Consider the following 22,919-nt stretch of genomic DNA (forward strand, 5'->3'; position numbering starts at 1 on the left):
CATGTAGTGAATTTGGGTTCATTTTTCACTTTGGGAGAAAATGCATGAATGGTTAAGAAGGATATTTTGTTAAGAAGTGTTCCATCCTGAGGCTCTCTTTGGAGTTCCGTGGTTCATGAAGCTCAATCTTGAATGAAGTACAGTTCTCTGCAGAGGTAATTTGCACAACATGGATGTAGACCAACAAGTAGAATGCAGTTTGGTCCTGTTTTTCTCTGCGCTTAAAGTATTTTTAGAATGCCATATTTTGCTACAGTTTGTGTTATGTGTTATGATGTTCATACTTTAAATGTATTAGACTAATTGTGCATGTAGTTTGTGCATCATTTAAATCAATGATCTCTGTGATTCCTGAAAACATCTTTCATTTTCAGAAGTTCACGGGAAATAGTTATAAAAGCAACTAATTTTGTTCACTTTATATACTTACATTCTTCATTTTCCTTTCAATATAGTTTTTCTCACCTTCTGATGCAAATAATGCTGATCCATTACATTGCTAGGCTTCCACTTAAATGAGTAACTAGTTGAATATATTATCAGGTCTAGGAACTGTGACAGCCTGGCACTGTCACATCTGCATAAATGGTGAAAAGAAGGTAGGCAGTGAGATGAGAAATTCTGTTACTTGCTAAATAGTTAAGATGGGGTGCTAAGTATGAGTAGTCATAAAATGCCCTTACAAGTCTAAACCATTAGCAATTAAGTGGCAGATAAAAGTCAACATCCGTAAATGTGAAGCTGCACTTGTGAAGAAAGATTATAAGTTTCCTGTCAAAATAAAGGGCTTTGCATCAATTCCTGCCTTTCTGCCCCAAAATGAGATCTGTAGAAAGTTATATTTCTCTTAAAAGGTCAGATGGATGATCAGTTGTGGTCAAAAAGTAAATTCAATATTAGGAGATGTTTGGAGAAGAGAGAACAAAGCAAAGAGCTCTGTCTCTGAAGATCCACCTGCAGTTAATTTCCCCTCGTTTTACAGGACATAGAGGTGCTGGGAAAGTTTCAGAAAATGGGCTGTTAGAGTCATCACAACAGGAGTAAGACGATAAAACTTTTCAGCTTGGGTGATGACCCAGGTGGTCTCTGATCGTAATCTGAAAAAAAACATTAAAAAGGACATAGGGATTTCTGGTTTATTGTCTCTTTGATTGTGATGTTCAATGAAGTTGGGGGAACTGGATTGCAGACAAACAAAAGAAGGTGTTTTTTCATGGAATGGATAGTGGAAATACTGGAATTGCTTGCCACAGTTTCCTGTAGATGCTAAAAGTAGACATGTATTGGAAAAAGTATGAGGCGCTCTCAAGGACCGTTATTGAGAGTAAGTGAATGGAAAAGGCATCTGAGGAAAAAATCCCAATGTGAAAAGTAAGGAGAGCTGAAAGAGGACTGCATCTGATTGCCCTGCTTTTCTTCTTCCTTGGATACTTCATTAAGTTACTTATAGGCAGGATAAGGGGTCTTTGGTATGATACAGCAGTTTGCTTGGAAACATTGTGTGTCAGTTTTATGTCAAGTATGCACATGCTCAGACATATCAGATTTCCCAGGATTACTGCAATCTCTCTGTGGGCAAAGCTGTAGTCAGGGCTTCTTAACATTTCTCATGTAAAAAGGCAACATAAAGGGAACAGAGCAGAGATCAATACCATGTATTTTATATAAACTGCCAAAAGTGTAGAATGAAGTGGGAGAACTTCTGCTAAAAAAACCCGAATTATCCAAGGTATTTGTTGTGATACATCACTGGAGTCTTACACCAGAACCTAACTTCGAAAAACCTAAAATAAGTAGTATCTAAAATGCATATAACTAAATTCTGGTGGGAAGGGTAATTAACTGTTTGAATAATTTCTTGAAATTATTCTTGAATTATTTCTTGAAATAATTAACCGATTCATGTGGGGCATGAATAAAGTGAACGTGTATTAGTGCGTTATAATTATTGCTACTACATTTTGAAACTGAAAAGGGAAGTATTTTTGGTTATGTATTCACTTTTATTAAAGATAGTGATCTATTAAAGGTAGTCTTGTGTTCTACAGAACTTAGTGACGTAAATCAACGTTTTGCAGAGTGAATGCAGATTAGTGGTATTATATTGTCAGCTTGAAGTTGGGACTTCGTAGCATTGCATGATGGTTTAATCACAGCTCATGCTTTGTGAGAGGTGATTTGAGCATCTTTGAGCTTACAGTTTGTAAAGGTGGTTGTAATGAACTACAAGGTTACAGCTTGCCTGGAGTAATTGAAGTGCCTCATCAGATGCCAAGCAACTGCATTTTTCCTTATCACACAGCTTGGGTTGTAGGATTCACATTACTTAATAGACACAGGATAGAGATATTATAAGGGCAGAAGAATATATAATATTGAAGGAGATTTTGGATTGTTGAATTCTGCTTGCTAGCATTTAAAGGGGTGTTTTTAATTCTGCAAATTATATGTTTGTGATTGCCATTAAGTAATTTGTTAATATCTCAAAATTGCAAAAAATTTTTTTTACTCTCTTTGGTAATGGACATATTGCTGTGGAAATGTATTGAAATAAATTTAAGGCCACTAGCTTTTCTGTTTGTGAATGATATTACCCTATAATTCCTGATTCTTTTTTTCTTACTGATTCTATAATAAAGCTGTACATTATCTGTGGCGTGATGAACATCATCTGTGCTAATGCCCAAGTATCTAATGAAGGTGGTAGTGTTTTTATAGCGTTGTCAAAAGTGTAACCCATGTACCTACCTGTATTATTGAGCTACTATCAGTCTGATTAGCTCATTTGCCAGTACCAGGGAAAACAACTGATGTGAAAAAACACAAGTAGTTTGGTGTATGTAGCATCCCTAGTCTACAGGGTTTTGATTTTATTTTTTCAAATTTGTGAATATGTGCTTTTAAAAGAAATCAACTGGGCAATTCACACACACACACCACCCAGCTGACTGGGGAGGCTTTAAATAATGTCTTATTAGAAGAATTTTTACGTTCTGTTGTGTTGTTTTTACAGTGCTATAGCTTTACTTTTCTACTTACTGTTTTAACACAAAGGAATTACCTGGAATGTCACTTCTAATTTTAACTGTCAGCTTAGTTCTTGTCTTGATGTACCTATCAGTGGGTTCCCTGCCCTGCCTCTAGGAACAAATTTCCTATTGTAAAATCAATTCACAATGACACACTTCTTCTCCCCTACAGTGGTACATCAAATCAGATCTATAGGAATGCAAAAATGGCTCAAACGTGATGTTCTCTTTGACAGATTCAAAAGTTTCTCAGTGCTTTAATTTTCTAGGTTTGGTGACTCTTCTTTAGCAGTTTCACTGAGAAATTTAATTCAGATGTAGAAGTAATTTAGTTGTTTTCTCAAATCACTGTTTTAAAACAATTTCCTGATCTGGGATGGTGGTGGGGTGCCTGTTGAGTTTGTCAGTGTTTAGAGAAAAATGTACGAGTTTGTCTAGTTGCTGTTTGGCATTGGAATTGATTCTGTAAGTTTTATAACAATTATTGAATAATACCAATGGCAGGAGCAAAACCCCTGATATATTATTCCTTAACACAGTGGTACAGATCTGATTTTGATCATATTTTCTATGCATAAGGACCAGATCATTACAATGTGCCTTTTTAATAAAAGAAAACCTAGAAGAATAAGATAATAGCTAGTCCAGATGAGCTTATGTTAAGCATCTAAAATAACAGAAATTTTGGATCTCTTCAGGTGTTGAAAAACAAAGCTGATCCTTTATGAGATATGCATAATGGTTTCCTTGATTACAATTTTGTTATTTAATTTGTAAGTAAATTTCTTAGCTTTTTGTGTGAGAGGCCACAGCACAGGTCATCTAAAGGATGAAAAGTCTGCCATAATGGCAATTCTGAGGATTTTTTTATTCAGGTTTGTGTCAGGATGTGGGAATGTTTTGCAGCAATAGGTGCTTTATTTTCTGGCAGCCTTATGCTCTTTCATCCCTTTTTCTTGTTTCTCTTTTTGTTTTCTCTTATGTACAGAAGAAGTAGATACACGTCCTCTGCTCAGTGGTCTGGATTGTGGATCTTGGAAGAGCATTCACATTCATTTGTAGCTGCAGCATTGCTTCATTCCAGCTTCCACTGGTGCAGAGGGGAGTAACTTGTCTCTAAAGAAGCTCTTGAGATGCAACATCTGGGGGCTTAAAAAGTAGAGAGTTTGAAATCATCTTCTCTCTTGTGTTTGCAATTGCTGTTGTATGTCAACTGCATTGTGAGACAGACTGCACTGAGACATCTTCTCGAGAATTGTTTGAAAGCTATTTTTGCTGCCTGCTTGCCAGTTTATTTGTATTACACATTGTCATTCATGTACAAATCAAAACAACACGTCTTTCAGTCTTGGCAACTATAGAAAACTACATGGAAGCTTTCATTGGACATCCTTTGTCTTTCCAAATACCTGGCTCACCTGAAAACTGTGTAACAGGGAGTCGCTTTTCTTTGCCTACTGACATATATATCCACTTCCCACAGTTAAGTCTGGGGACTTCTCATGTTTCTGTCTTGGTCATATCTCCACTGAAAGATTGACAGCTCTTGAAAGGAATGAGCCTGCATTATCTACTTTTTAAGGAAAGGTTATCTGGTTTCAAGGGAGACTCTACTGGGGCTTTGAAATGTAAAGAATTAAAATAGTTACCAGGATCATTGCAGTGGAAAACTCTTCCTAATTAGTCTGCTGTTTGTTTTGTTGGTCTATCATTGCCTATTTTCCCAAACTAACTTTAGCTCTTGCTCATAAAGACCTGGTAGATCTTCAAAGAATGCCTCACTCAACAGCACTTGAGAACAGCACTTGCTGCTGGGTTGCCATGTATTGCCACTGACTTGCTGGATTCTACAAATAAAAAAGTTCTCAACATAGCACTTGGGTTACTATCAAAACTCACTGCGTTGTTGCACTACTTTCTCCTTTTCTATTTGTTTTAAACAATCAGATGGGCTTTTTTTCTCTCTGCATGACAATATGTTCTTTTTAGACCAGACAATTCTGAATAATTTTTCAAAGAAATCAGTTTACAAGTAGTTTTTAGAGAAAACTTTTTCTTAGTGTACTACAGCTTGTCTCTTGAATTCTGGCATATTTCAATACAAATTGTGTGTTTTTTTCATACTCTTCTGTTTTATTTTAACCTTTTATTTCCTTTGGGTGTTGATTTGTGTTTAATAACTGAGTTTGGAGTATTCATTTAGTAAGTGGTAAAAGGTTAGAGAGAATAAATATAGAGTTTTCCAGGAAATCCTTTTTATACTTTCTGAAATGTTATGTGTTCTGTTTCTAGTCAGCCTTTTAGTCTTCTTGTATTGAATTGTCACAATTTTGGTCATAAAAGACAGTGTATCACTATGTAAGTAAAAGGTCATTTTGTGAGAAAAGCAGGATCAAGACATCCACTAGAAAATTAACCTGAAACACTTGGCAAAAAGTTTGAGTCTTGTTCTGGTGGGCCAAATAAACCAGCATAGATACAGAGAAAGGGGTACACAAGAAAATTAGGCAGGTGTTATCAATTGTTCTATGAAGTCATTCAGTAAGTGGCAGATATGTTAAACTAAAGTTCAGGCTTTTGGTAAAATTGCTGCACAATATGAAAAAGATTTTATATTTAGGATCACTTGGGATAAAGTACTACGTGAGGAAGGAGTGCTAAAACAAGCATTTGCATTAATCCCTGCAGAATCTCACTGAAGTTGAGAATGAGCTCTGAGACATTCATGTTAGAAACCTGGTATGAAGGGAGTTTATGGGTGCATAGTCTAAGGGTTATTCGTTACCAGATGTTAAGGATAAAAAATGGATAATAAAGACTTTTAAGGGAAAAAAATACTAATCCTGAGGGAGTGATTGATAGCTTCACTCTTCTGAAATATGAGTCACACTTATTAACTAGAAGAGTTTGCATCTTGTCTGCAAAGCACTCACAAAAAATTGTAATGGTAATTTGTATCCTATTGCATTCACCAATAGGTCCATATCATTTAATGTCATTTGAATTTCATAGCCAGAGACCATATTTGAAATTTCAAGTGCTGATAAAGAAATACCTTTCAAATAAAAATGGAAGAGAAATGCCTTCTGTAAAATTATATGTTATTTTGTTCACTTGAAAATATCATATTCTTTGAATAGAATCTGACATTTGATTCAGCCTTGTTAGAAAATATGAAAGTTTGAATGAGCTGGGCTTGCCTGACTTGACTAGGAATGAGGTGTCATCTAAACTTTAGAATACCAGAAGTATGACAAAAACCCTCTGAAGTTACTTTTTAAAGTTTCCTGCAGGGTCTTTTCTTACAGTTTATTCATTTTGTGACTAATTGATCTGAAGTAGGACGGCACAGATCAGTAATTAAAGAATGCCTTTATCCATATGCCTAGTGACTTCTATGCTTTGTTGTCTTTGTATCTCCATGTCACTTCAGGTGTGAACAGCCAAACAGAAAGACTTCCCAGTCAGGTTCCAAATCCTAGTGTTTTGCCATCTTTGTTTCACAGAGTCCTGATGACTCTGAAGTGGTACTCCTGGAGTGCTTCTGGGTAGTAATTCAGGAGTAAAACAGATGTTTCAATAGTTCTCAGTAATTAAGACATATCTCAACGTGTTCAGTGTGACGCTTTTATTTCTGCTAACAAAAATGAAAATAAAAAACCCCAGTCATCCAGGCATTGGAATTTTGCTAGAAATGTAACTAAAATATATCCTGCTGTCTGTTCAATGCATACACTTAAATACAGGTAGTCTCTGAATTCATGCCTACAAAGAAAACCATAAAATGAAGTGAAAACCATGTAATCATCTTCCTCTGACAATAAGTAGAAGTTTGAGATTCTGTTTTGTTAGATGTCTTGTACAGGATGGGACTTGTGTTGATGCATAGTCAGTGCATCTTATTCTTCAATAACTGATCATTGTTGAGCTCCCTATTAAATAACAAGGTTTCTGTTTTTCTTACCTCTTACCAATTCTTCATTCATAAAATTGTTGAAAACAGCCAAAAAATAGCTATCTCATCTAAATCAGAATCCTTATTTAGGGGAATGATTTTATTAGGAGAAAGTGCTGACAGTTTTCTCTGCAGGAGCCACTGAAATAGCCATTGTATTAGAATTTTTTTATGACGTGAATTCTTTCTGATACCTCTGCAGAGTTTTGAAGTCCTTAAAACAGTTTGCCATTTTCTGTTAGCTGTGATGGTCTAAGACCAGAGGTAAAGTTAGGCTGCATTTGTGGGCTTGATAGATACATTTAAATTCAGTAGAAGTTCCTATCATCTTTTTATGTGCCAAAATCTCCAGCCCACTTCTAAGAAAGTGTTGCATTAATTTTACTGACTTTTGTCATCACCTGCTGAAGTGATTCATAGTGGTTGATCATGCTTGAGAAGGCAGTGACTTAAATTATATTCATTATGGATTTTACCCTTATCAGGGTAGTATTCTGGGGAGTAGCTCAAATCCTTTATCTTTTGTAGGGAACAAAATAGTATATTTCGTACCTGGTGTTGAGGCACTGCATCAAGAAGTATTTCTTTCTGGGCTTGGAAGCATTGGTTTCCCTGACTATAAGAGCTGAATGTTTCCCATTGACTCTCAAATTGAGACTTTCTAATTGTGCCTTCAATGAGTCCAGTTCATTCACAGAATTCCCAACTTTATGAGTATGAATACAGTTATGTCAGTTCCCTTCTGGCACTTATGTTTCAATGCTTGAACACAATGCTGCTGAACTGAATCCAGAATACAGCTGGTACTTGCTGACAGGACTCAATTAGCTCTGAAGCCTACAAACAGGACAGTTTCTGTGGCAGCAGCACTGGCAGGTTTTAAGCCCAAAAGCTGGGGACATAGACAACAGTGGATACTGAGTAAGCACTCCAGGCTGCCTGTGGAGAAAAACAGCCTGTGAATATGTGTGGAGGAAGAAATAAACTTGTATAATTAGGAACTAGCTGAGAAACAGACTTTCCAAAACCAAGATTTGAAGGTTGATGGTGTTTCAGTAGGAGCCAGGCATAAGGGTGGAATTCTGTGCATCCTCTAAAAACATATTAAAGAGGAAGATAGGAGACAGTGTAGGAAACTCTAGGTGAACAGAGTCAGCAAATGATGATGAATTCCTGGGACATGACCAAACAAGATAAAGACAAGACAGGTAGAGGAGAAATGTATTTCAGACTTTGCAATTTTCCGATGCTGGAGAGCAAGGATGACAACCTGGCTGATGATTTGTTGGATAGAATAAGAAAGCTGCACTATTATGAGGTATTAGAACAAAACTGAAGACAAATGAAAATGATATACAGTGTACAGAATGAGGATAAAATACTAAAAGAAGTGAAATAATAGTGCCTGTACTGTAGGGTGAAATGAAATTCAGAAGACAGAATGGGGGAGGGAAGCAAAACTCAGGAACTAAGAAGAGAGACCTTTTATCAGTAGGGGCTTTAACCATGAAAAGCTAGTTGTGTTGTCACAAGATTAGATCCATTGGCTATTGGGAGCCAAAAAAAGCTATAGAATGTGTATCTGGGACTTTAAAGGATTCAGATGAAAGTAGGATAGGAGGACACACCTGCTCACAATGTCAAATTTCTTGTGGAACTGATGGAAGAGAGTTGTGCCACAGCACAGCAGAAGCTCCAAGTGAGGCTGTGAGATTCAACTTGTGGTAAAAGGACATTTTCTTCATCTTGCAAGCTTAAATTTGGAACCGTGAAGGGGGATTGGAGAGAGCCTTTGTCCAATTGTCTCCATGTGTCTGACTTGTGGATTGAATCCTAGGAGTTGTAAGAGTGAGAAATGGAAACTGACTGGGATATTGAAGAAGAGAACATAACGAAGGGCAGTGGAGTAAGCATGGAGGGAAAAATAAGGACATGTTCATGCAACCTCTAGTGATTCTGTGGAGCTGCTGATCACCTCAGGGCACTGTGGGCCATGAAACAGGAGGGCTGTACAGAAGAAGTCAGGCAGAGTAGATAATCCTCTCAGGGCTTCAAGTCCAGTGCTCATGGGGCAGCCTAACTCAGAAGGTTTCCAAGTGGACCATGGAAGGGAAGAGAAGGATTTGTTAGGTGAACTTTGACTCTGCATGTGGCTGATAGCTTTATGTGCCCTTCTACTGGGAACTGGTCACCATTAGCAAGACAGGGTGGTCTTTGGGTCACTGTTGTGTTTCCTTGATATAGGGCAATAGGAGCTCTGTGACTCGGCATTCAAACTGATCCTGGGAGCAGTCTGAAGTTAACCACTATGTTGTACAGAGCTCTGTGCATGTAAAACTCTGCTTCCTTTCCTCCACGTGATGGTGTACAATGCAAAATTGGGAATGTCCCCAGGAAAAAACACAGGCACAGTGAAATGAAACCAGATGTGAGGGACAGCATGCAGGCACTGCCTTCTCTTGATCTGTAACTCTCTTCTGTCATTCAGGAAGAGAGATTCCTTAAACACTGTATTGCTTCACTGTGTGTGGTCCCTTAGTGAGAGTTAGGGAGGTAAGAGCTGTAACATCCAGGTAGGGCTGGTGAGGAGGGTGGGAGGGAGCAAAGGAAGAAAACAGAGATTTTCATACAAGGTCAGTCATCTAAATCATAATAGGTGAATTTAGTAAATCAGGAAATAATAAAAAAGGGGCCTGTATGTGGGAATACCCCTAAGACAGTAAGCATTCCCTTTTGCCATTTGTAGTATGCGAGCCACTTAAACTTGCAGACTTTTGTTTCAATAGTGGTGGCGTGGAAAGGCAGGTCAGGATCACTCCCTATTTTAGAGATGCAATCAGTGAGGCATATGCAAAGGTTTCTGTTGCAGATCTAGGCAGGGAGAGGAGATCTCAGAATCCTGCCTTTTTTAAGGCAGACTGATGGTCCCGCCAGAGATATGAACTGCTTCTATTCAGCAAAAGCAGTCCACTGCTTTGCAAAGGCCACCCTGGGAACTTTCAGTGAATGCTGCAGTGTATTTGTTCAGGGATCTTGAGATACCAATGTGGTATTGAAATATTTGTGTGGTTTGCATTGCTCCTAGTATAGGTGTGGTATTTAATGAATGGGTATAAGCAGTGTGGCATATGTGGAAGGTGACGGGTACAAGAAGAAACAGTGTTCTACTGCAGTAGTCATCCTGGGGCATCATGCTGTATTAATCTCAAATACACTCTTAGTGAGGCTCTGTAGGGACTTAAATGGAGCTTATAATAGTAACTTATGTAAGTTTATTCCAGCATTGCAAAATTTAAAAAAATCACGGAAGATAAAAATTTTAATTAAATACTTTATCTTTGATTGAAAATGTAACTTCCAAAGAAAGATTAACATAGCACCATGAGTAACCATGGGATGATTTAATCACTACTAATTTGAACATGAAATGCATCAGCATATAGAATTCAGATAGCTTTGTGAATTAAAAGCCTCTGATGTCTGTATTAGAAATATCCTGCGGATATAATTTATGTATCAAAGCTTTCATTCTGCTTTTGTTACAGCATATGGTGGTTAGCTGTGATGGTGCTTTATATTTTAGAGTGTCAGTGACTCACTGCTAGTCTTAACCCTTTTCCTCTGCTGAGCTAGCAGCTGAGCTGAGAATTACTTTTTTGCTGGTGTGTGTGAAAAGAGACAGACAACCTTTAACCTTTTTGAGTCCATGTTAGTATAGGAGGAAAAATAGTGGTCCATTAAAATAGTCAAAGCTGTCATTGTGGATGTTGATCATGGGCTTTGTACATTTTATTAATTCAAATTAATCCAGTAATTTCTTCTTTGTCCCGTTCAACATTTGTTATGCTTAAACTCTCATGAAGGAAAATACAGCAAGCCAAAGAGCATTAGTCTTCCTGTCACCTTTAACTGTTTAGTAAAACAAACCAATAAAATCTTCTTGGGAAAAAAAAGGTTAATAACAAGTGAATAAGATGCAAAATCAAAGTGGAACTGTATTTGTTTTATTTTATTATGTTTTTATTTTGAAAACATTTCCATTAAACTGCAGTCTTTTGATAGACAAGAATCAGGGCAATAACTGCCTAAATTTTTTTGGTGAATTACAGAAACCAAAGTTTCTGTGTAAAAGATTGTGATTAAAATTACAATCAAGTACTTTAAAAAATTCAGAGTAATGTTACTCAGACATTTTTAGCAATAAATTTGTTTTCATTTTAAAAACGACTGACCTGTATAAGTATTTAGAAGGAAAAGAGGCAACTACTACTGTTAAATTGAAAAACTTAGGAAGAATAAATTTTATTATGAAATAATGGAAAGAAGGAAAAGTTTTCTGAGGATGAAGGAACTAACATCAACATACATACAACAATTTCTGATTTTAAGCTGTTGGATTAGAGCAGAAAAGACTTTTCAGTGCTACTAGGAATGGGTCAGCTGTTTGTGCAGTTCCCTTTTTCGACAGCAGTCCTTCAGAGTAGGGGCATTGAGTTATTTATTTGAGCAGCACAAGTCCTGTGGGACCAAAACTTTCTATGCTGACTTCTGTGGAAGAAAGTCTCATTGAGACCATGCTTAAGCACAGAGCTGTTGGTGAACAGACCCTATCCTCAGGTCTTGCCTTCTGTTGGGTCTCTGATACTGAAATGAGGAGGAGCAGCAAGAGATAGAGATACAATGATATATAATTTCCCTTTCAATTCAGTACTGTGGGTATTTTGGAGGAATTTTAAATGAATTAGAGATGGAACCTCTGAGTTGCTTTTGATGGTGTGATTTATTTTTCTTATTTTGTATATAGGCAGGAAGGGTGAGTTTGGCTCACATCTTCACTGCATGGCTCAGATGGTCCCAAGACCTCTAGTTACAAGACCTTTTAAGGATTTATAAACCAATAAAACACTGCTAACAAGGATATTTATGCTTTTGACTCAATCCTTAAATATTTCGTCTTATGGACTCATGCTAGAGTGTAAGCTTTCTTAGCCAATCATGTTATGACACACAAACCTACACTACTACCCTTGAAAACTCTAAGCTTTCCTCTAGTTAGCTTAATGTGTCTCTGCTTTAAGCTATAAATCCATATTCTTGCTTCTAGCACTTAAGTTTGGAAGCCTTTTCCAAGGTCTCAGATAAAATCCTGTGTTTAATTCTAAGCTTTGGCTTACAGGCCCAAAATTCTGAGAATTGCCTGCATTTTGGATTCCAACAAGTACTATTGAGTCCAAAGTTTGTTCTGCAAAGAAAACCAGTGTGTTTGGTTTTTTGAAGGTTTTCCCCTGGATTTATGAACTGGAAACCCCACTGAGGAGGTCCATCTTTAAGAGGGGGATTATTCTTCTGCTATTGCATCTTCACAAGTAGAAACTTTTCTTAATATAGCATGTTCTTAAAGCTTACATGTCATCCTGTTCAAAAATGATATCACAGCAATAAAACTAGGAATGCAAACTAGATAAGGCACTGTTATTGAGGTCAGCAGTAAATGCTTGCCAGAGGTAAGGTTTTTTCCAAAACTACTCATGGTAACTCCTTTCAGCAGTAACAGTATAGCACAGGGTGCTTGTGTTCTACAATAACTTCTTAGCAGTAAAGTATGAAGTGCTTTTTTCCACCTATGAAATACTACTGCATTTAGGTGCATTATTCATGTTCTTATGAATTAATATAGCTCTTATTTATTCAAATGTTAATATTTTAATAAAACATGGAGTAGCATTTTTTTATTTAATTATTTATATAGCTCTTCTGATATGTCTGCCATTCATTTGGGGCCTTCATTACATTTGTGGGTTCATTAATTTCAATTTGGGAAAGATTCATATCAATTTTTTCCCCAAAATGATATTTGGAATTAAATGTCTGAGCTTGTTAGGGAGTACTGAATGCAGCTGATTTCAAATTATAGTCAGCAACTATTTAAAGGAAAAGAGCAAAGAGATTATGATCTGTATTACATAAATAAACCTGTGTGCCCCTTTATCGCAACAGACTTTTTTATCAGTGTGCATTTTTCATGCTGTGTTTCCTCTGGCAAGATGACTTTTGGTACATAAACCTTCCAGTACCTAAAGGGAGATATACAGGAGAGCTGGAGAGGGTCTTTTTACAGGGCCATGGAGTGATAGGACAAGGGGGGATGGGTTTAAACTGAAAATGAACAGGTTTAGATGTTAGGAAGGAATTCTTCACTGTGAGGATGGTGAGGGACCGGCACAGTTTACCCAGAGAAGTTGTGGATGTCCCATCCCTGCCAGGGTTCAAGGCCAGATTGGATGGGGCTTTCAGCAACCCGGTCTAGCAGAAGCTATTCCTGTCCCGAGGCAGAGGGATGATCTTTAAGGTCCCTTCCAACACAAACCATGCTGTGATTATGTGCATTGAAACAGAATGGAAAATAGATAACTTACCTACTGATACCAGGTATACCTACTGATAGCTTCATTCTTACTGCAGAATGAAACTTTTTACATTTGCAGTGATGAGTATTTTCCAGGCATTTTCATATGCTTTTCAGAATTTATCTTAGCTGTCAGAGTACTCCAAGGAACTAAATATAGCAGACTGTAGTGTTCTGAAGTGATAGTTTAGAATGAATTTCCACATCTCAAAACTAGCATCTGTTAGATCAGAATTATGCCCACTCCTACTGCATTTCACTCTCAATTTCTGGTTCCATGCATATTAATGATAATTTAGTATGCCTTTTGAGCTTGGCAGTCTGATTTTTACAGCTAAGAGGTAAATAAAAATAACATGATTTCATGGATTGAAAAACATAGATTTCCTCCCAAAGCAGATGTTTTTTATCAAGCTAATGGTAGGATATTTGAAGGCAAGATTACTGTTCCTATTTTCATTTAAAGATAAAGGGAGAAAAGAAAAGTACACCTTGGTATATTTGTATTTTGGCTGTTAACTGTTGACTTGTTTCTTTGGCAGCTTTTCTTTCACCTAAGGTATTTTGGATATCCAAACTGCTTTTATTAAAATTGTTTGTGCTTTTGTGCTTTTAAAGGTTGAGTGCTATAAGCAGATGTTAACTTTGTGGTATGTTTTTTGTGTGTGTGTGTGTTTTGATGGCTTTTTTTTTTTTTTGTGTGGGTGGTTTCTTTTTTGTTGTTGTTGTTCAGTTTTTAAAGTTTTGTTTGGTTGGTTTTTGTTTTATGTTTTTAAGTGAATTAGTTAATTTTGATCTTGATGCTGGTTTATTACATAGCTTTCCTTTCCTTTCAATTTTCCACTAGTAGCCCCAAAATACTATGAAATATGACAGACTTCAGACTCATTGATGTCAATGACAGGAGGAAATAGAGCACTCTGCTGGTGTAGGCCTTATCAGAGCAACAGAAAAGTTAATAGCTCTTCTAAATACTGGTCTTTCTGAAGGTTACTTCATGAAAGTATGGCTCACAGGAGAGCTTACAGCTAAATCTTCTGTCTCTTCAGTCATCTTGGACAAACAGCAGAGCTCATCTTGGTCAGGTTTGGTTGCTCAAGAAAAGATCTTGTCTGAAAACAGGATCTAAGGAACATCTGAAGCTCTCTAAGATTTTGAATATTCTCTCAAGAATTGAATATGTGTTTTTTCTGACTGAGGGTTAAAGGCAAGCATTTGAATCCTTCTTAGCTTTTTATCTGCCCCAAAAGCAGATGTTTCCACTTTATTTTTCTTTCCAGTCTTTCCTCATGAAATCTTTGGTCCAACTGGTACATGAAATGTTACCCAGCATTTTTAGCAGCCACACAGTGGGATTTCCTTAGATCCAGCCCAGACAAAAATACTTGTCCTACCTCCACAGGGATTTGTCTACAGTTTTTAGAGCCGTCCAGACTTGAGGTTTCATCTTTTTTCCCCTCCATAACCATAAAAGCAGAGGTTATTGTAACTGGCAGATAGCTCAGTTTATGGAGTGCAAACAGGTTTAGAATAACATGTGTTCAAGTGCCCAAGGTTAGATACTCAAGGTAGTAAAAGAAATTTAAGTTCACATTGTATGGAAAAATCTTTTCTATGTTGTTTGGATTTTCAAACCAAGTATGAAAACCTTTCAGTGTTCTGTTTTGTCCAGTGATGTGATATATGGCTGATTTAGCTCAGAATGATTTTCAGGCCCAATGAAAGACTTCGATCCTTGTTAATACAATAGCACAGGTGTTTTATAGAGTTTTATGTTTCTAAATTAGTTAGTAACTTGTTTAAAAAAACCCCATTGATTTTCTTTCTTTCCCAGTTTGCTCTTCTCGGTGCATGTTTCACTAAATGTCACATTGAATTTGTGACTCTGTGAAGCTATTTATTCTACAGAATTTTAAATGCCTAAGAGATGTTTTTTCTTCCTGTTCTAATCTTAATCACATGACCAGCCCTTGCTACTTACCTGGATTCCTTGGGAGCTTCAGCTTCCCCCCCACCTTCTTGTCCTTCTTTTGTTCTCAGAAAATTTGATCATTAAACAATTATACTCCAGGCAGAACAGCAAATGACACATGGATAATAATGAGGTCAGAAGCTCCCACATACAACCTGTTGAGTCTTTGCAGAGGAGTTATGTCGTGCTAAATTGTCTGCATGTGTTCCTGATTGTATTCTGGCAAGGATGAATGAGAGGCTGAGCATAATGGAGATCTTTAATAGAAGAGATGATGGACTCATTAATTCTGGTGAATCCCACTCTGACAGAACCGTGTCTGCTACCCTTGCTAAATCGAATTCATTGTCAAATTAGCAGCTCAAAGAGCTGCCTGGTAGGCTGCAGAATCTGTGCTGGAAAAGGATTTCCCATTTTGGTTTGATTTTGCTGCCTAATTTAGCTATCTGTTCATTGATCTTGGAACTACTCTGTGGATATGTTTAGTACTGCACCGATTCTGAAGGAGCTGAGATTTGACTCCAGAGGTGGATGGGGCTGCATGGTTCTGTGACCATGAACATAAGTGTGTATGTACTGGTTTTGATTGTCTGTGACATCAATATTTCCCCCTTTCCAATCACGGTCCCTAAGAGCTGCTTTCATGCTTTCTGAGTGCAGAGTTTCAGAGTGCAGAACCGGATCTTTGCCTGGAAGCTGCATCAAAGCCAGACTGTGAATCTTGGGCTGTGGCTCTGGGAGAGGTGAACTCGGAAGGTTTGCGGAATAAAATTCAGCAGCTCCGGAGGCTGATCATGGAAATCAAAGAGGAGAGATCATCAGATGAAGCACGACAGTTTTTCCCTTCATCCCAGTTAAACAGTCTAGGAGAGCCCCAGTTTACGAGTAAGTGCATGTGCTCATTTTATGGAATGGTTCAATAAAAGTGGCCCAGTCTCTGGGGCAGTTCAGATAGTGTCACAAGCAGGGTACAAATTGCTGTTCAACTTCTTGCTTATCAAAGTGCAGTTTAGAGGAAATAAACTGATGAAAGCTGTCTTTAAATTTTTTCCTCTGATGTATTTTGGTTTATGCACATAACCTTCAGGGGAACAAATGTGTGATTTCTGTGTTTCTGAGTTTTTCTCTCTAACCTATTTTATTCATAAGAATTAAAGCATTTTTTTCCTCTTTTATGTCCTATATGGACTACTGTTTAAAATATAATCTGGTAATATTGATAAATGTATAAATCTTTAGTGATACTTAAACTAGTATCACAGGTTTGTGCTATTTGATGTAAAAGCAGTTGGAGGATTGGAATGCAAGTAGCCATATGCTGAGTTGTATTTGGTGCACTGGAGTCAGAAGACGGTATTTCAGCTGCCCGGTTACTTAATCAATGCTGTAGCCAGCATATTCATGAAGGTGTTTCAGGCCAATATGCTACTGGCAGAGTTCAACTCAGAAATTTATTAAAGCTCCATTAAAAAACAAAACAAACCAACCAACCAAACAAAAAACCCCAATTTTTTTTTTTTTTTTCATTTTGACCTTTCTAAGCTCTGCAGCTGTAAATTTCCTTACAGAGCTATAAGTTTGGGGTGTTTTTTTTGTTTGTGGGTTTTTAATTATTAAAAATCTTACTCCAGTTCATATGCTAACTCAATCCTTCCCATCCGACCAATTTCTTCAGTACTGACCAATAGTTAATAATGCTTACTGGAGACGGTACAAAAAATGTCAAGAAGAGAGAGTTTAACTTCTACAAATTCATTGAAACTGTAGTTGTGATCTAATTAGTTTGTGCATCAGGTGAACAGCTAGGTGTTATTCACCTATCCCTCCCTGCTTCCTACTTTTCTCTTGCATCTCTGTCATTCACTCCTTTATTTAAGCACAAGAAAATATTGTCCTTTGCAATAGAACTTAATTCTACAGTGGATGAAACTGTTCCTCTTCCTGCTGTGTAAGAGGAGGAATTGATGTATTTATTCTCCAACAAAAAGAAGTTTGGCTTATTGCTATACAATTTGTTTGTAGATCAATAATGAGTTTATACTTTACTATATTAACCTGATCTACCTACTTTCACTAAACATGGGGTTTGTTTTAATGTGATAACATACCTACTTAAAAATTACATATGAGACGTAATATTTTCCCAAAACATATATAGTCAGTTGTGACTGAAAGTCTTACAAGTAACACAGCCATGAAAACCTGTGTTTTTTTCCCTAGTTTCCTTTCCCAGCAACAGAAAGTTTTTATTAAGAAGGAAGTCTTTTTCAAAAGTAGCCTTTTTTCAGGCAAGTATTTAATCCAAATTTGCTTCGACCATGAGTTCTAACATAAAATGTTTCTTCAGTGGCAAAGGCAGTTATAGGCATGTGAAAGTTTTACTGTGTATTAAAAAGCAAGACATGGAAATCAAATTATCTCTAATATTTTTTTTCTTGACCTTTTAAGGTATTCAGAGAATTGCAAATGAGCCAAAGCTGGAGTTCAGTCTTGGTAAGATACAATTTTGAATTTTTGAAATTATAATGGCCTGTGTGTGAGGATTTATATATATATAGTGTTATACAGTGTAGCATGTGACCTTTTTAAGAAAAAATGAAGGTCTAGGTGGGAGAAGTGCCTGTGCATGCCTTTTGAAATGCTGATTTTAGTTTCTTAATTGGTTGGAATGGCTAAAGGTTTATTGAATTCTCTAGTGCTATGCTGCTCTACTAGGGTGAAAATCTGCCCAACAGCTTTGTGAATGTAGTTTTTGAAATACTACTTATTTGGAAAAAGACATTTAATTTGAAGTTTTTGAAACAATATTCAGATAAAAGGACTGTTGCTTTAGAACAAACTTAAATCTAAATGTGATGTTATTTGGGAGTGAGGAGGCAATGTAAGTGTTTACCCGATTTTGCTATTTTATACTTTGTAATACTTAGTAATACTTAGTAATTAGTATTTGAGAATTATATATTGTTATAATATGTAGCAGAATTGTTTTGGGAGGGGTTCTATCAGCTCAAGCTTCTCCTTCCATTTAGAGGTACAGAATAATTCAGATTGCTCAGTAAGTCAAGCAATCTAATTGAATAATGGTATATTTGTAATACAAGGCCAAGGAGCACAATATGTCAGCTCAAACTGTGCAAAGCCAACTTGGCTACTCTTCACTGTTCTTTCAGTGCAAAAGCTTTGAAGCCTTTGAAATATTAAGTGAAATAATTTTTTGCTGTAGAAGCACTAAACACAATAATTCCGTGTGGGAAATAAAAATGATAACTAGGTTTAGTTGATTAGTGGCTGGATTCTCTTCAGGGTCTTTGCCAGCTGAAATGATCCTGTGTATGGTAAAAGAACACAGTGACAAATAGTGACTTTTCAAATATTTGATTCTATGTGCTGTCTGCATTCTGAATTAAAACTTGTCAAATTTGTTGCAATGTTTACATCCATATGATCTGTGAATATTTATTTGATGTTGTGTAGCTGTACACTGAGAAACTTTTACTCTGTTACTCAGTAACTGTTAAAATTCACTCTGGTATAAAAACTTTTATAACATCTGTTGCAAAAAAGTTTAAGTGTAAGAGGGAGAGGGAAATGCAGATAACTGTGAGCAAAATGTTATACAAATATCAATTAGACTGCGCTATTTGGAGAATTTAAATAGTCTGCAAACAAATGTCCTTCAGAAATTCCAAACACAGCAAACAGGATGGTATGAGTGATGTAGCTTCTGTGGTTCTGTTTTTGCTCCTTGCATTTTGGGAGCTTCTTTCCTGGCCTTGTCCTTGGAACTGGGTTACACTTGGCTTCTGTGCTGCTGCAACTACACTGATTGAAAAGCTGACACTGTAAAACTGTGCCCTTTGGGACAGACACAGTTCTATTTGATACAGCCATTTTTAGAATACCTTACATTTTATCTGTGTAGTTTTTATTGATATGTCTTCTAAAAATTAGATAGTTATGGCATTGCAAAAATTTTGTTGAGTAGGTTATGGGGCTTCTTTCTGTATAGACTATTTCTGCAGAAATTGTTAAATGTTGGCATGGAACAAAGGCCTCATTCTCTGTTGGCGGGAAATCACCATGGTATAATAACCATTAAGAGCAGATTTAACTTTTCTGTGCATTTCTATTTACATTGTGAGGGTGATGTGACTGTAGTATTTGGGCAGAGCCAGTAATTGCAGCGTTCCATCAATAACAAACTCTCACAATGACTCTGGTGTGGTGTAGGAGAGGGAGGAAGGTGCTACAGGCACTGACTGCAAATTAGATGAGCAGTGCTTCAGGAAGAGTTGCTTTCAGTGATAAATGTGCCCCAGCAGGCAGAAGTAAAAACAAAATAAAGCAATTTTCAGACTTGTTCGGGCTTGTGCTGGATGCATCTTTGTTCACTCAGTGCCAGTATTTGTGTTTTGCATTGGGCTGTTTCTAGTAGGCATTTATGTTCTGTGGCTTGTTCTGCAGCATTATTGATGGAGTCATTGCAGCCCTGTGAGGGATTTTATGCACTGGGTTGTGCTGGTGCTCAGGTAAGAATCAGGGGTAGCAGCATAAACCTCTTGATTTTGGCTGATGCTTCTGTCCAGAGTCATAAGTCAGGGATATTTGGCAACACAAGTGTATAAAGATGATTCTTAGTGTCTTGAACCTTAAATAGTACTAAATATTTAAGCATAACACATTTGCATTAGGGGAATACACCTTTAGTGACTGAATAGTCAATGAAATTCTTAGCACTTACCGTTCTTACTGGAATATCAACATTCCCATGCCAACACTTCCTAGCTCCAGCAACCCCAGCCACCAGCACTGTGCTGTTGGTTTGTACAAATGTACAGCAGGCACCTCCTGCTGATGAGTGACACAGGAACAATTTAGCTGGGAAGGATGCACCTGATGTGTGGCCCAACCAGTTAAAATTCCCCTCACAAGGGCAGCTGGTGGAGATGTCCCTGTGCTGTTCAGCTGGTTACTGGCAGGGCTGGAAGGGGCTCTGCAGCCTGGGCTGTGCATCTGGAGAGCACCACTGCTGCTAGCAGGCCAAGGACACTGCTAGACTGACACTATCCTTTGAGGGATTTTATCTAATTAAAGGCTTGGCATTCACTTCAGCTAATCAAGGACTTCCAAGAGCTCTCACTGAGATGAACCAAAGCATGGTAAGCAGGGATGAGAGAAGAATTTGCTGCAAGCAAGTGCCACAGGTATGATGTGTGCCTGGCTTGGGTAACCAAATCTTAGGGCTCTGTAGAGTCATTTCAGCTTGATTAGGCTGGTGTTTGGCATATAGAATTTGGAAGGCAAATCTAACAGTAAGATTTATAGAGCTGGTCTCTAGCCCTGAAAGAATGGCTTATGCCTGTGATTTTGTTCATATTCGTTATATAATTAATTATTATTCAATATATTCATTATATAAAGATGTTATATTCGTTACATAATCAATATATTATTGTATTAGTTAAGTAGCATACTTACACATATATATGTAAATAGACATTTGCTTCTATCATTCGATATACAAATGTGTTTAAATATATTAAAATTTTGTAGCATCTCATAATTGTAGTTTAAGTCTCTTGTCACTTGTTGGTCAATAAATAACATTCAGAAGTGGAACTCCAGTAACTAAAACAAAATATAGCTTTTAAATAATATTTGAGTACTGCCAAATACATGAGTTTTATTTAGGGACATTATAACTAAATACTGCTGTTCAGTGTTTGAAGTTCTGATAACCAAATTTTGAAATAATGATATTAAAATTATTCATAGAGTTTTGTATTTTGTTGTGGTAGTTGCCTTGCAACATCCTATGTCATAATACTCTGGAAAGCATTCCCTTCATAAAATGTCTAAATATTGCCTTCTCTTATTTTATTTTAAAGTGCAATAGAGCGGTATTTTTTTTTCCCCCTGAGGTTAAAGCAAAGAATAAAACTCACCTGAATTACAGCTTTCCACTACAATACATTCAGCATTTTCAAGAGTGTGCCTGTCTTGTAACATAACTTTGGAGTCACAGCATTCTTTTGACCAAACTTTTTGTGTTTTATATTCCTGGGGACTCTTTGGAAATGTAGGTGATTTCTGAACCTTGTAGCTGCTGCTAAGTTTAACTTTGCAAACTCTCTCTTGCTGTTTGGCATTTTGAGTTCCTGTGTTCTGCATGCAGTTCCACGAAGCATTAGGAGGGTAGGATATGACAGCCTATGCAGGGGGATGAGGAGAGAGGAGGAGCAGAGCAAAAGGAATAAAACAGGATACTGGGCCGGAATAACAAACAAACCAGTGAAACGGATAAAAATCTTTCCCATGACTTTGAAGTGTGCAGTTTTAGATCTTATATATATGTTTATTTTGAAGCTGCTCTTCTTGGTTGCTTCTCCAAAATATCCCAGTGCTTGAGTCCCAGATCTAACTAAATGTGTTGTGGATTCCTGACTCCATTGCAGCTGTGCTACATCAATGTGAAGTATGTGAGCCCAGCTGATGTGTAAGGTTATAGTTATGGAAGATAAATTATATTGTGCATTTTGGTGAACACTACTGTGAAGTTTTCAAGAACTTGTGCTTCTAAGGGTATTTGATAGTGAACTGGCAAAGCAGCACAAGAAAACTGCGACAATCAGAAAAATGAGGGAACAGGGTGGAATGCACAGTTGGTGGTCAAAGTGCTCAAACACGAATTTGGTAATGAACATGATGTTAATAGGGAGAAATGGATCAGAGGAAAAAAGGAAATAAGTTTGTTAGTTACTCTCTCAATAGCCAACACAATTTTAGTGTTTTTGCATTTGTCTAATTGCTTAGAGTTGTGAAGAGAGGGCAAGAGATAGGATGGATGTAGTATGGTAATAGTAACCAAAATAGATGTATAGAAAAAATGTCTCTGCGCATATTGTAGCATATTCAGGTGGTAATTTTTATGACAGCACCTGTCTGACATTTCCAAAAGTGCTCTTTTTTTTTTTTTTTCCAAATATATTAGATCAGTGAATTTTGATGAACTGTTCTATTGTTGAATAACATCTAGGTACTTTTCAAAGTGTAGAGTAATGTAAATCTTGTGATTATGTTTTTACAAAATCTCATTAAATAGTGCACAAATCACAGAAAACTTGAGCAAGTACTTGAAAGAATTAAAATTAAAAATTTCTAGGTTATTTGTTTATTCTTTTCACCAAATAGTGGGTTGATACAAAGCAGTCTACCTGTAAATGCTGAAGTTTTTATTCTCCATGGTCTTATTTTTCCCCATGTGATACTGTGATGCCATCCCTTTGGAAAAGGTCTTGAAGTAGATTTAACTCTGCATACTGAAAATAGATGGTACATTGATGCTGCTCAAAGAGCGTGACTAAATGATTTTTCCAATTTTGAAACATAATCTGGAGTTTTTTCAGCAGCAGCTGTTTCCTGGAAGAATGATAAGCAGAAAGACTTGTTTTGTCCTTACCACAAACTTGAAGCCAGTCTTGATCCTAGTAGAATATGCCCATTTGGTTATCCTTCTGCTTCATCAAGTTATGAGTTGGTGAATAAATGATGTTTTGT

The 22,919-nt window shown here is 37.0% G+C and overlaps 1 protein-coding gene across 2 annotated transcripts in view; it reads left to right on the forward strand.

The window, feature by feature from the left end:
• The first annotated feature begins 16,057 nt into the window (after positions 1–16,057).
• The window catches only part of INPP4B (inositol polyphosphate-4-phosphatase type II B), a 184,877-nt gene continuing 178,015 nt past the window's right edge, over positions 16,058–22,919 (forward strand). For both annotated transcript variants that reach the window (XM_084203766.1, XM_084203767.1), the window contains exons 1-2: positions 16,058–16,247; positions 17,811–17,855. In XM_084203766.1, the coding sequence (XP_084059892.1) occupies positions 16,157–16,247; positions 17,811–17,855 (136 nt within the window). In that variant the 5' untranslated portion in view covers positions 16,058–16,156. The remainder of the gene's footprint in view (positions 16,248–17,810; positions 17,856–22,919) is intronic.

This window comes from Fringilla coelebs (genome assembly GCF_963513975.1).
Source record: "Fringilla coelebs genome assembly, chromosome: 4".
NCBI classification, from domain to species: Eukaryota; Metazoa; Chordata; class Aves; order Passeriformes; family Fringillidae; genus Fringilla; species Fringilla coelebs.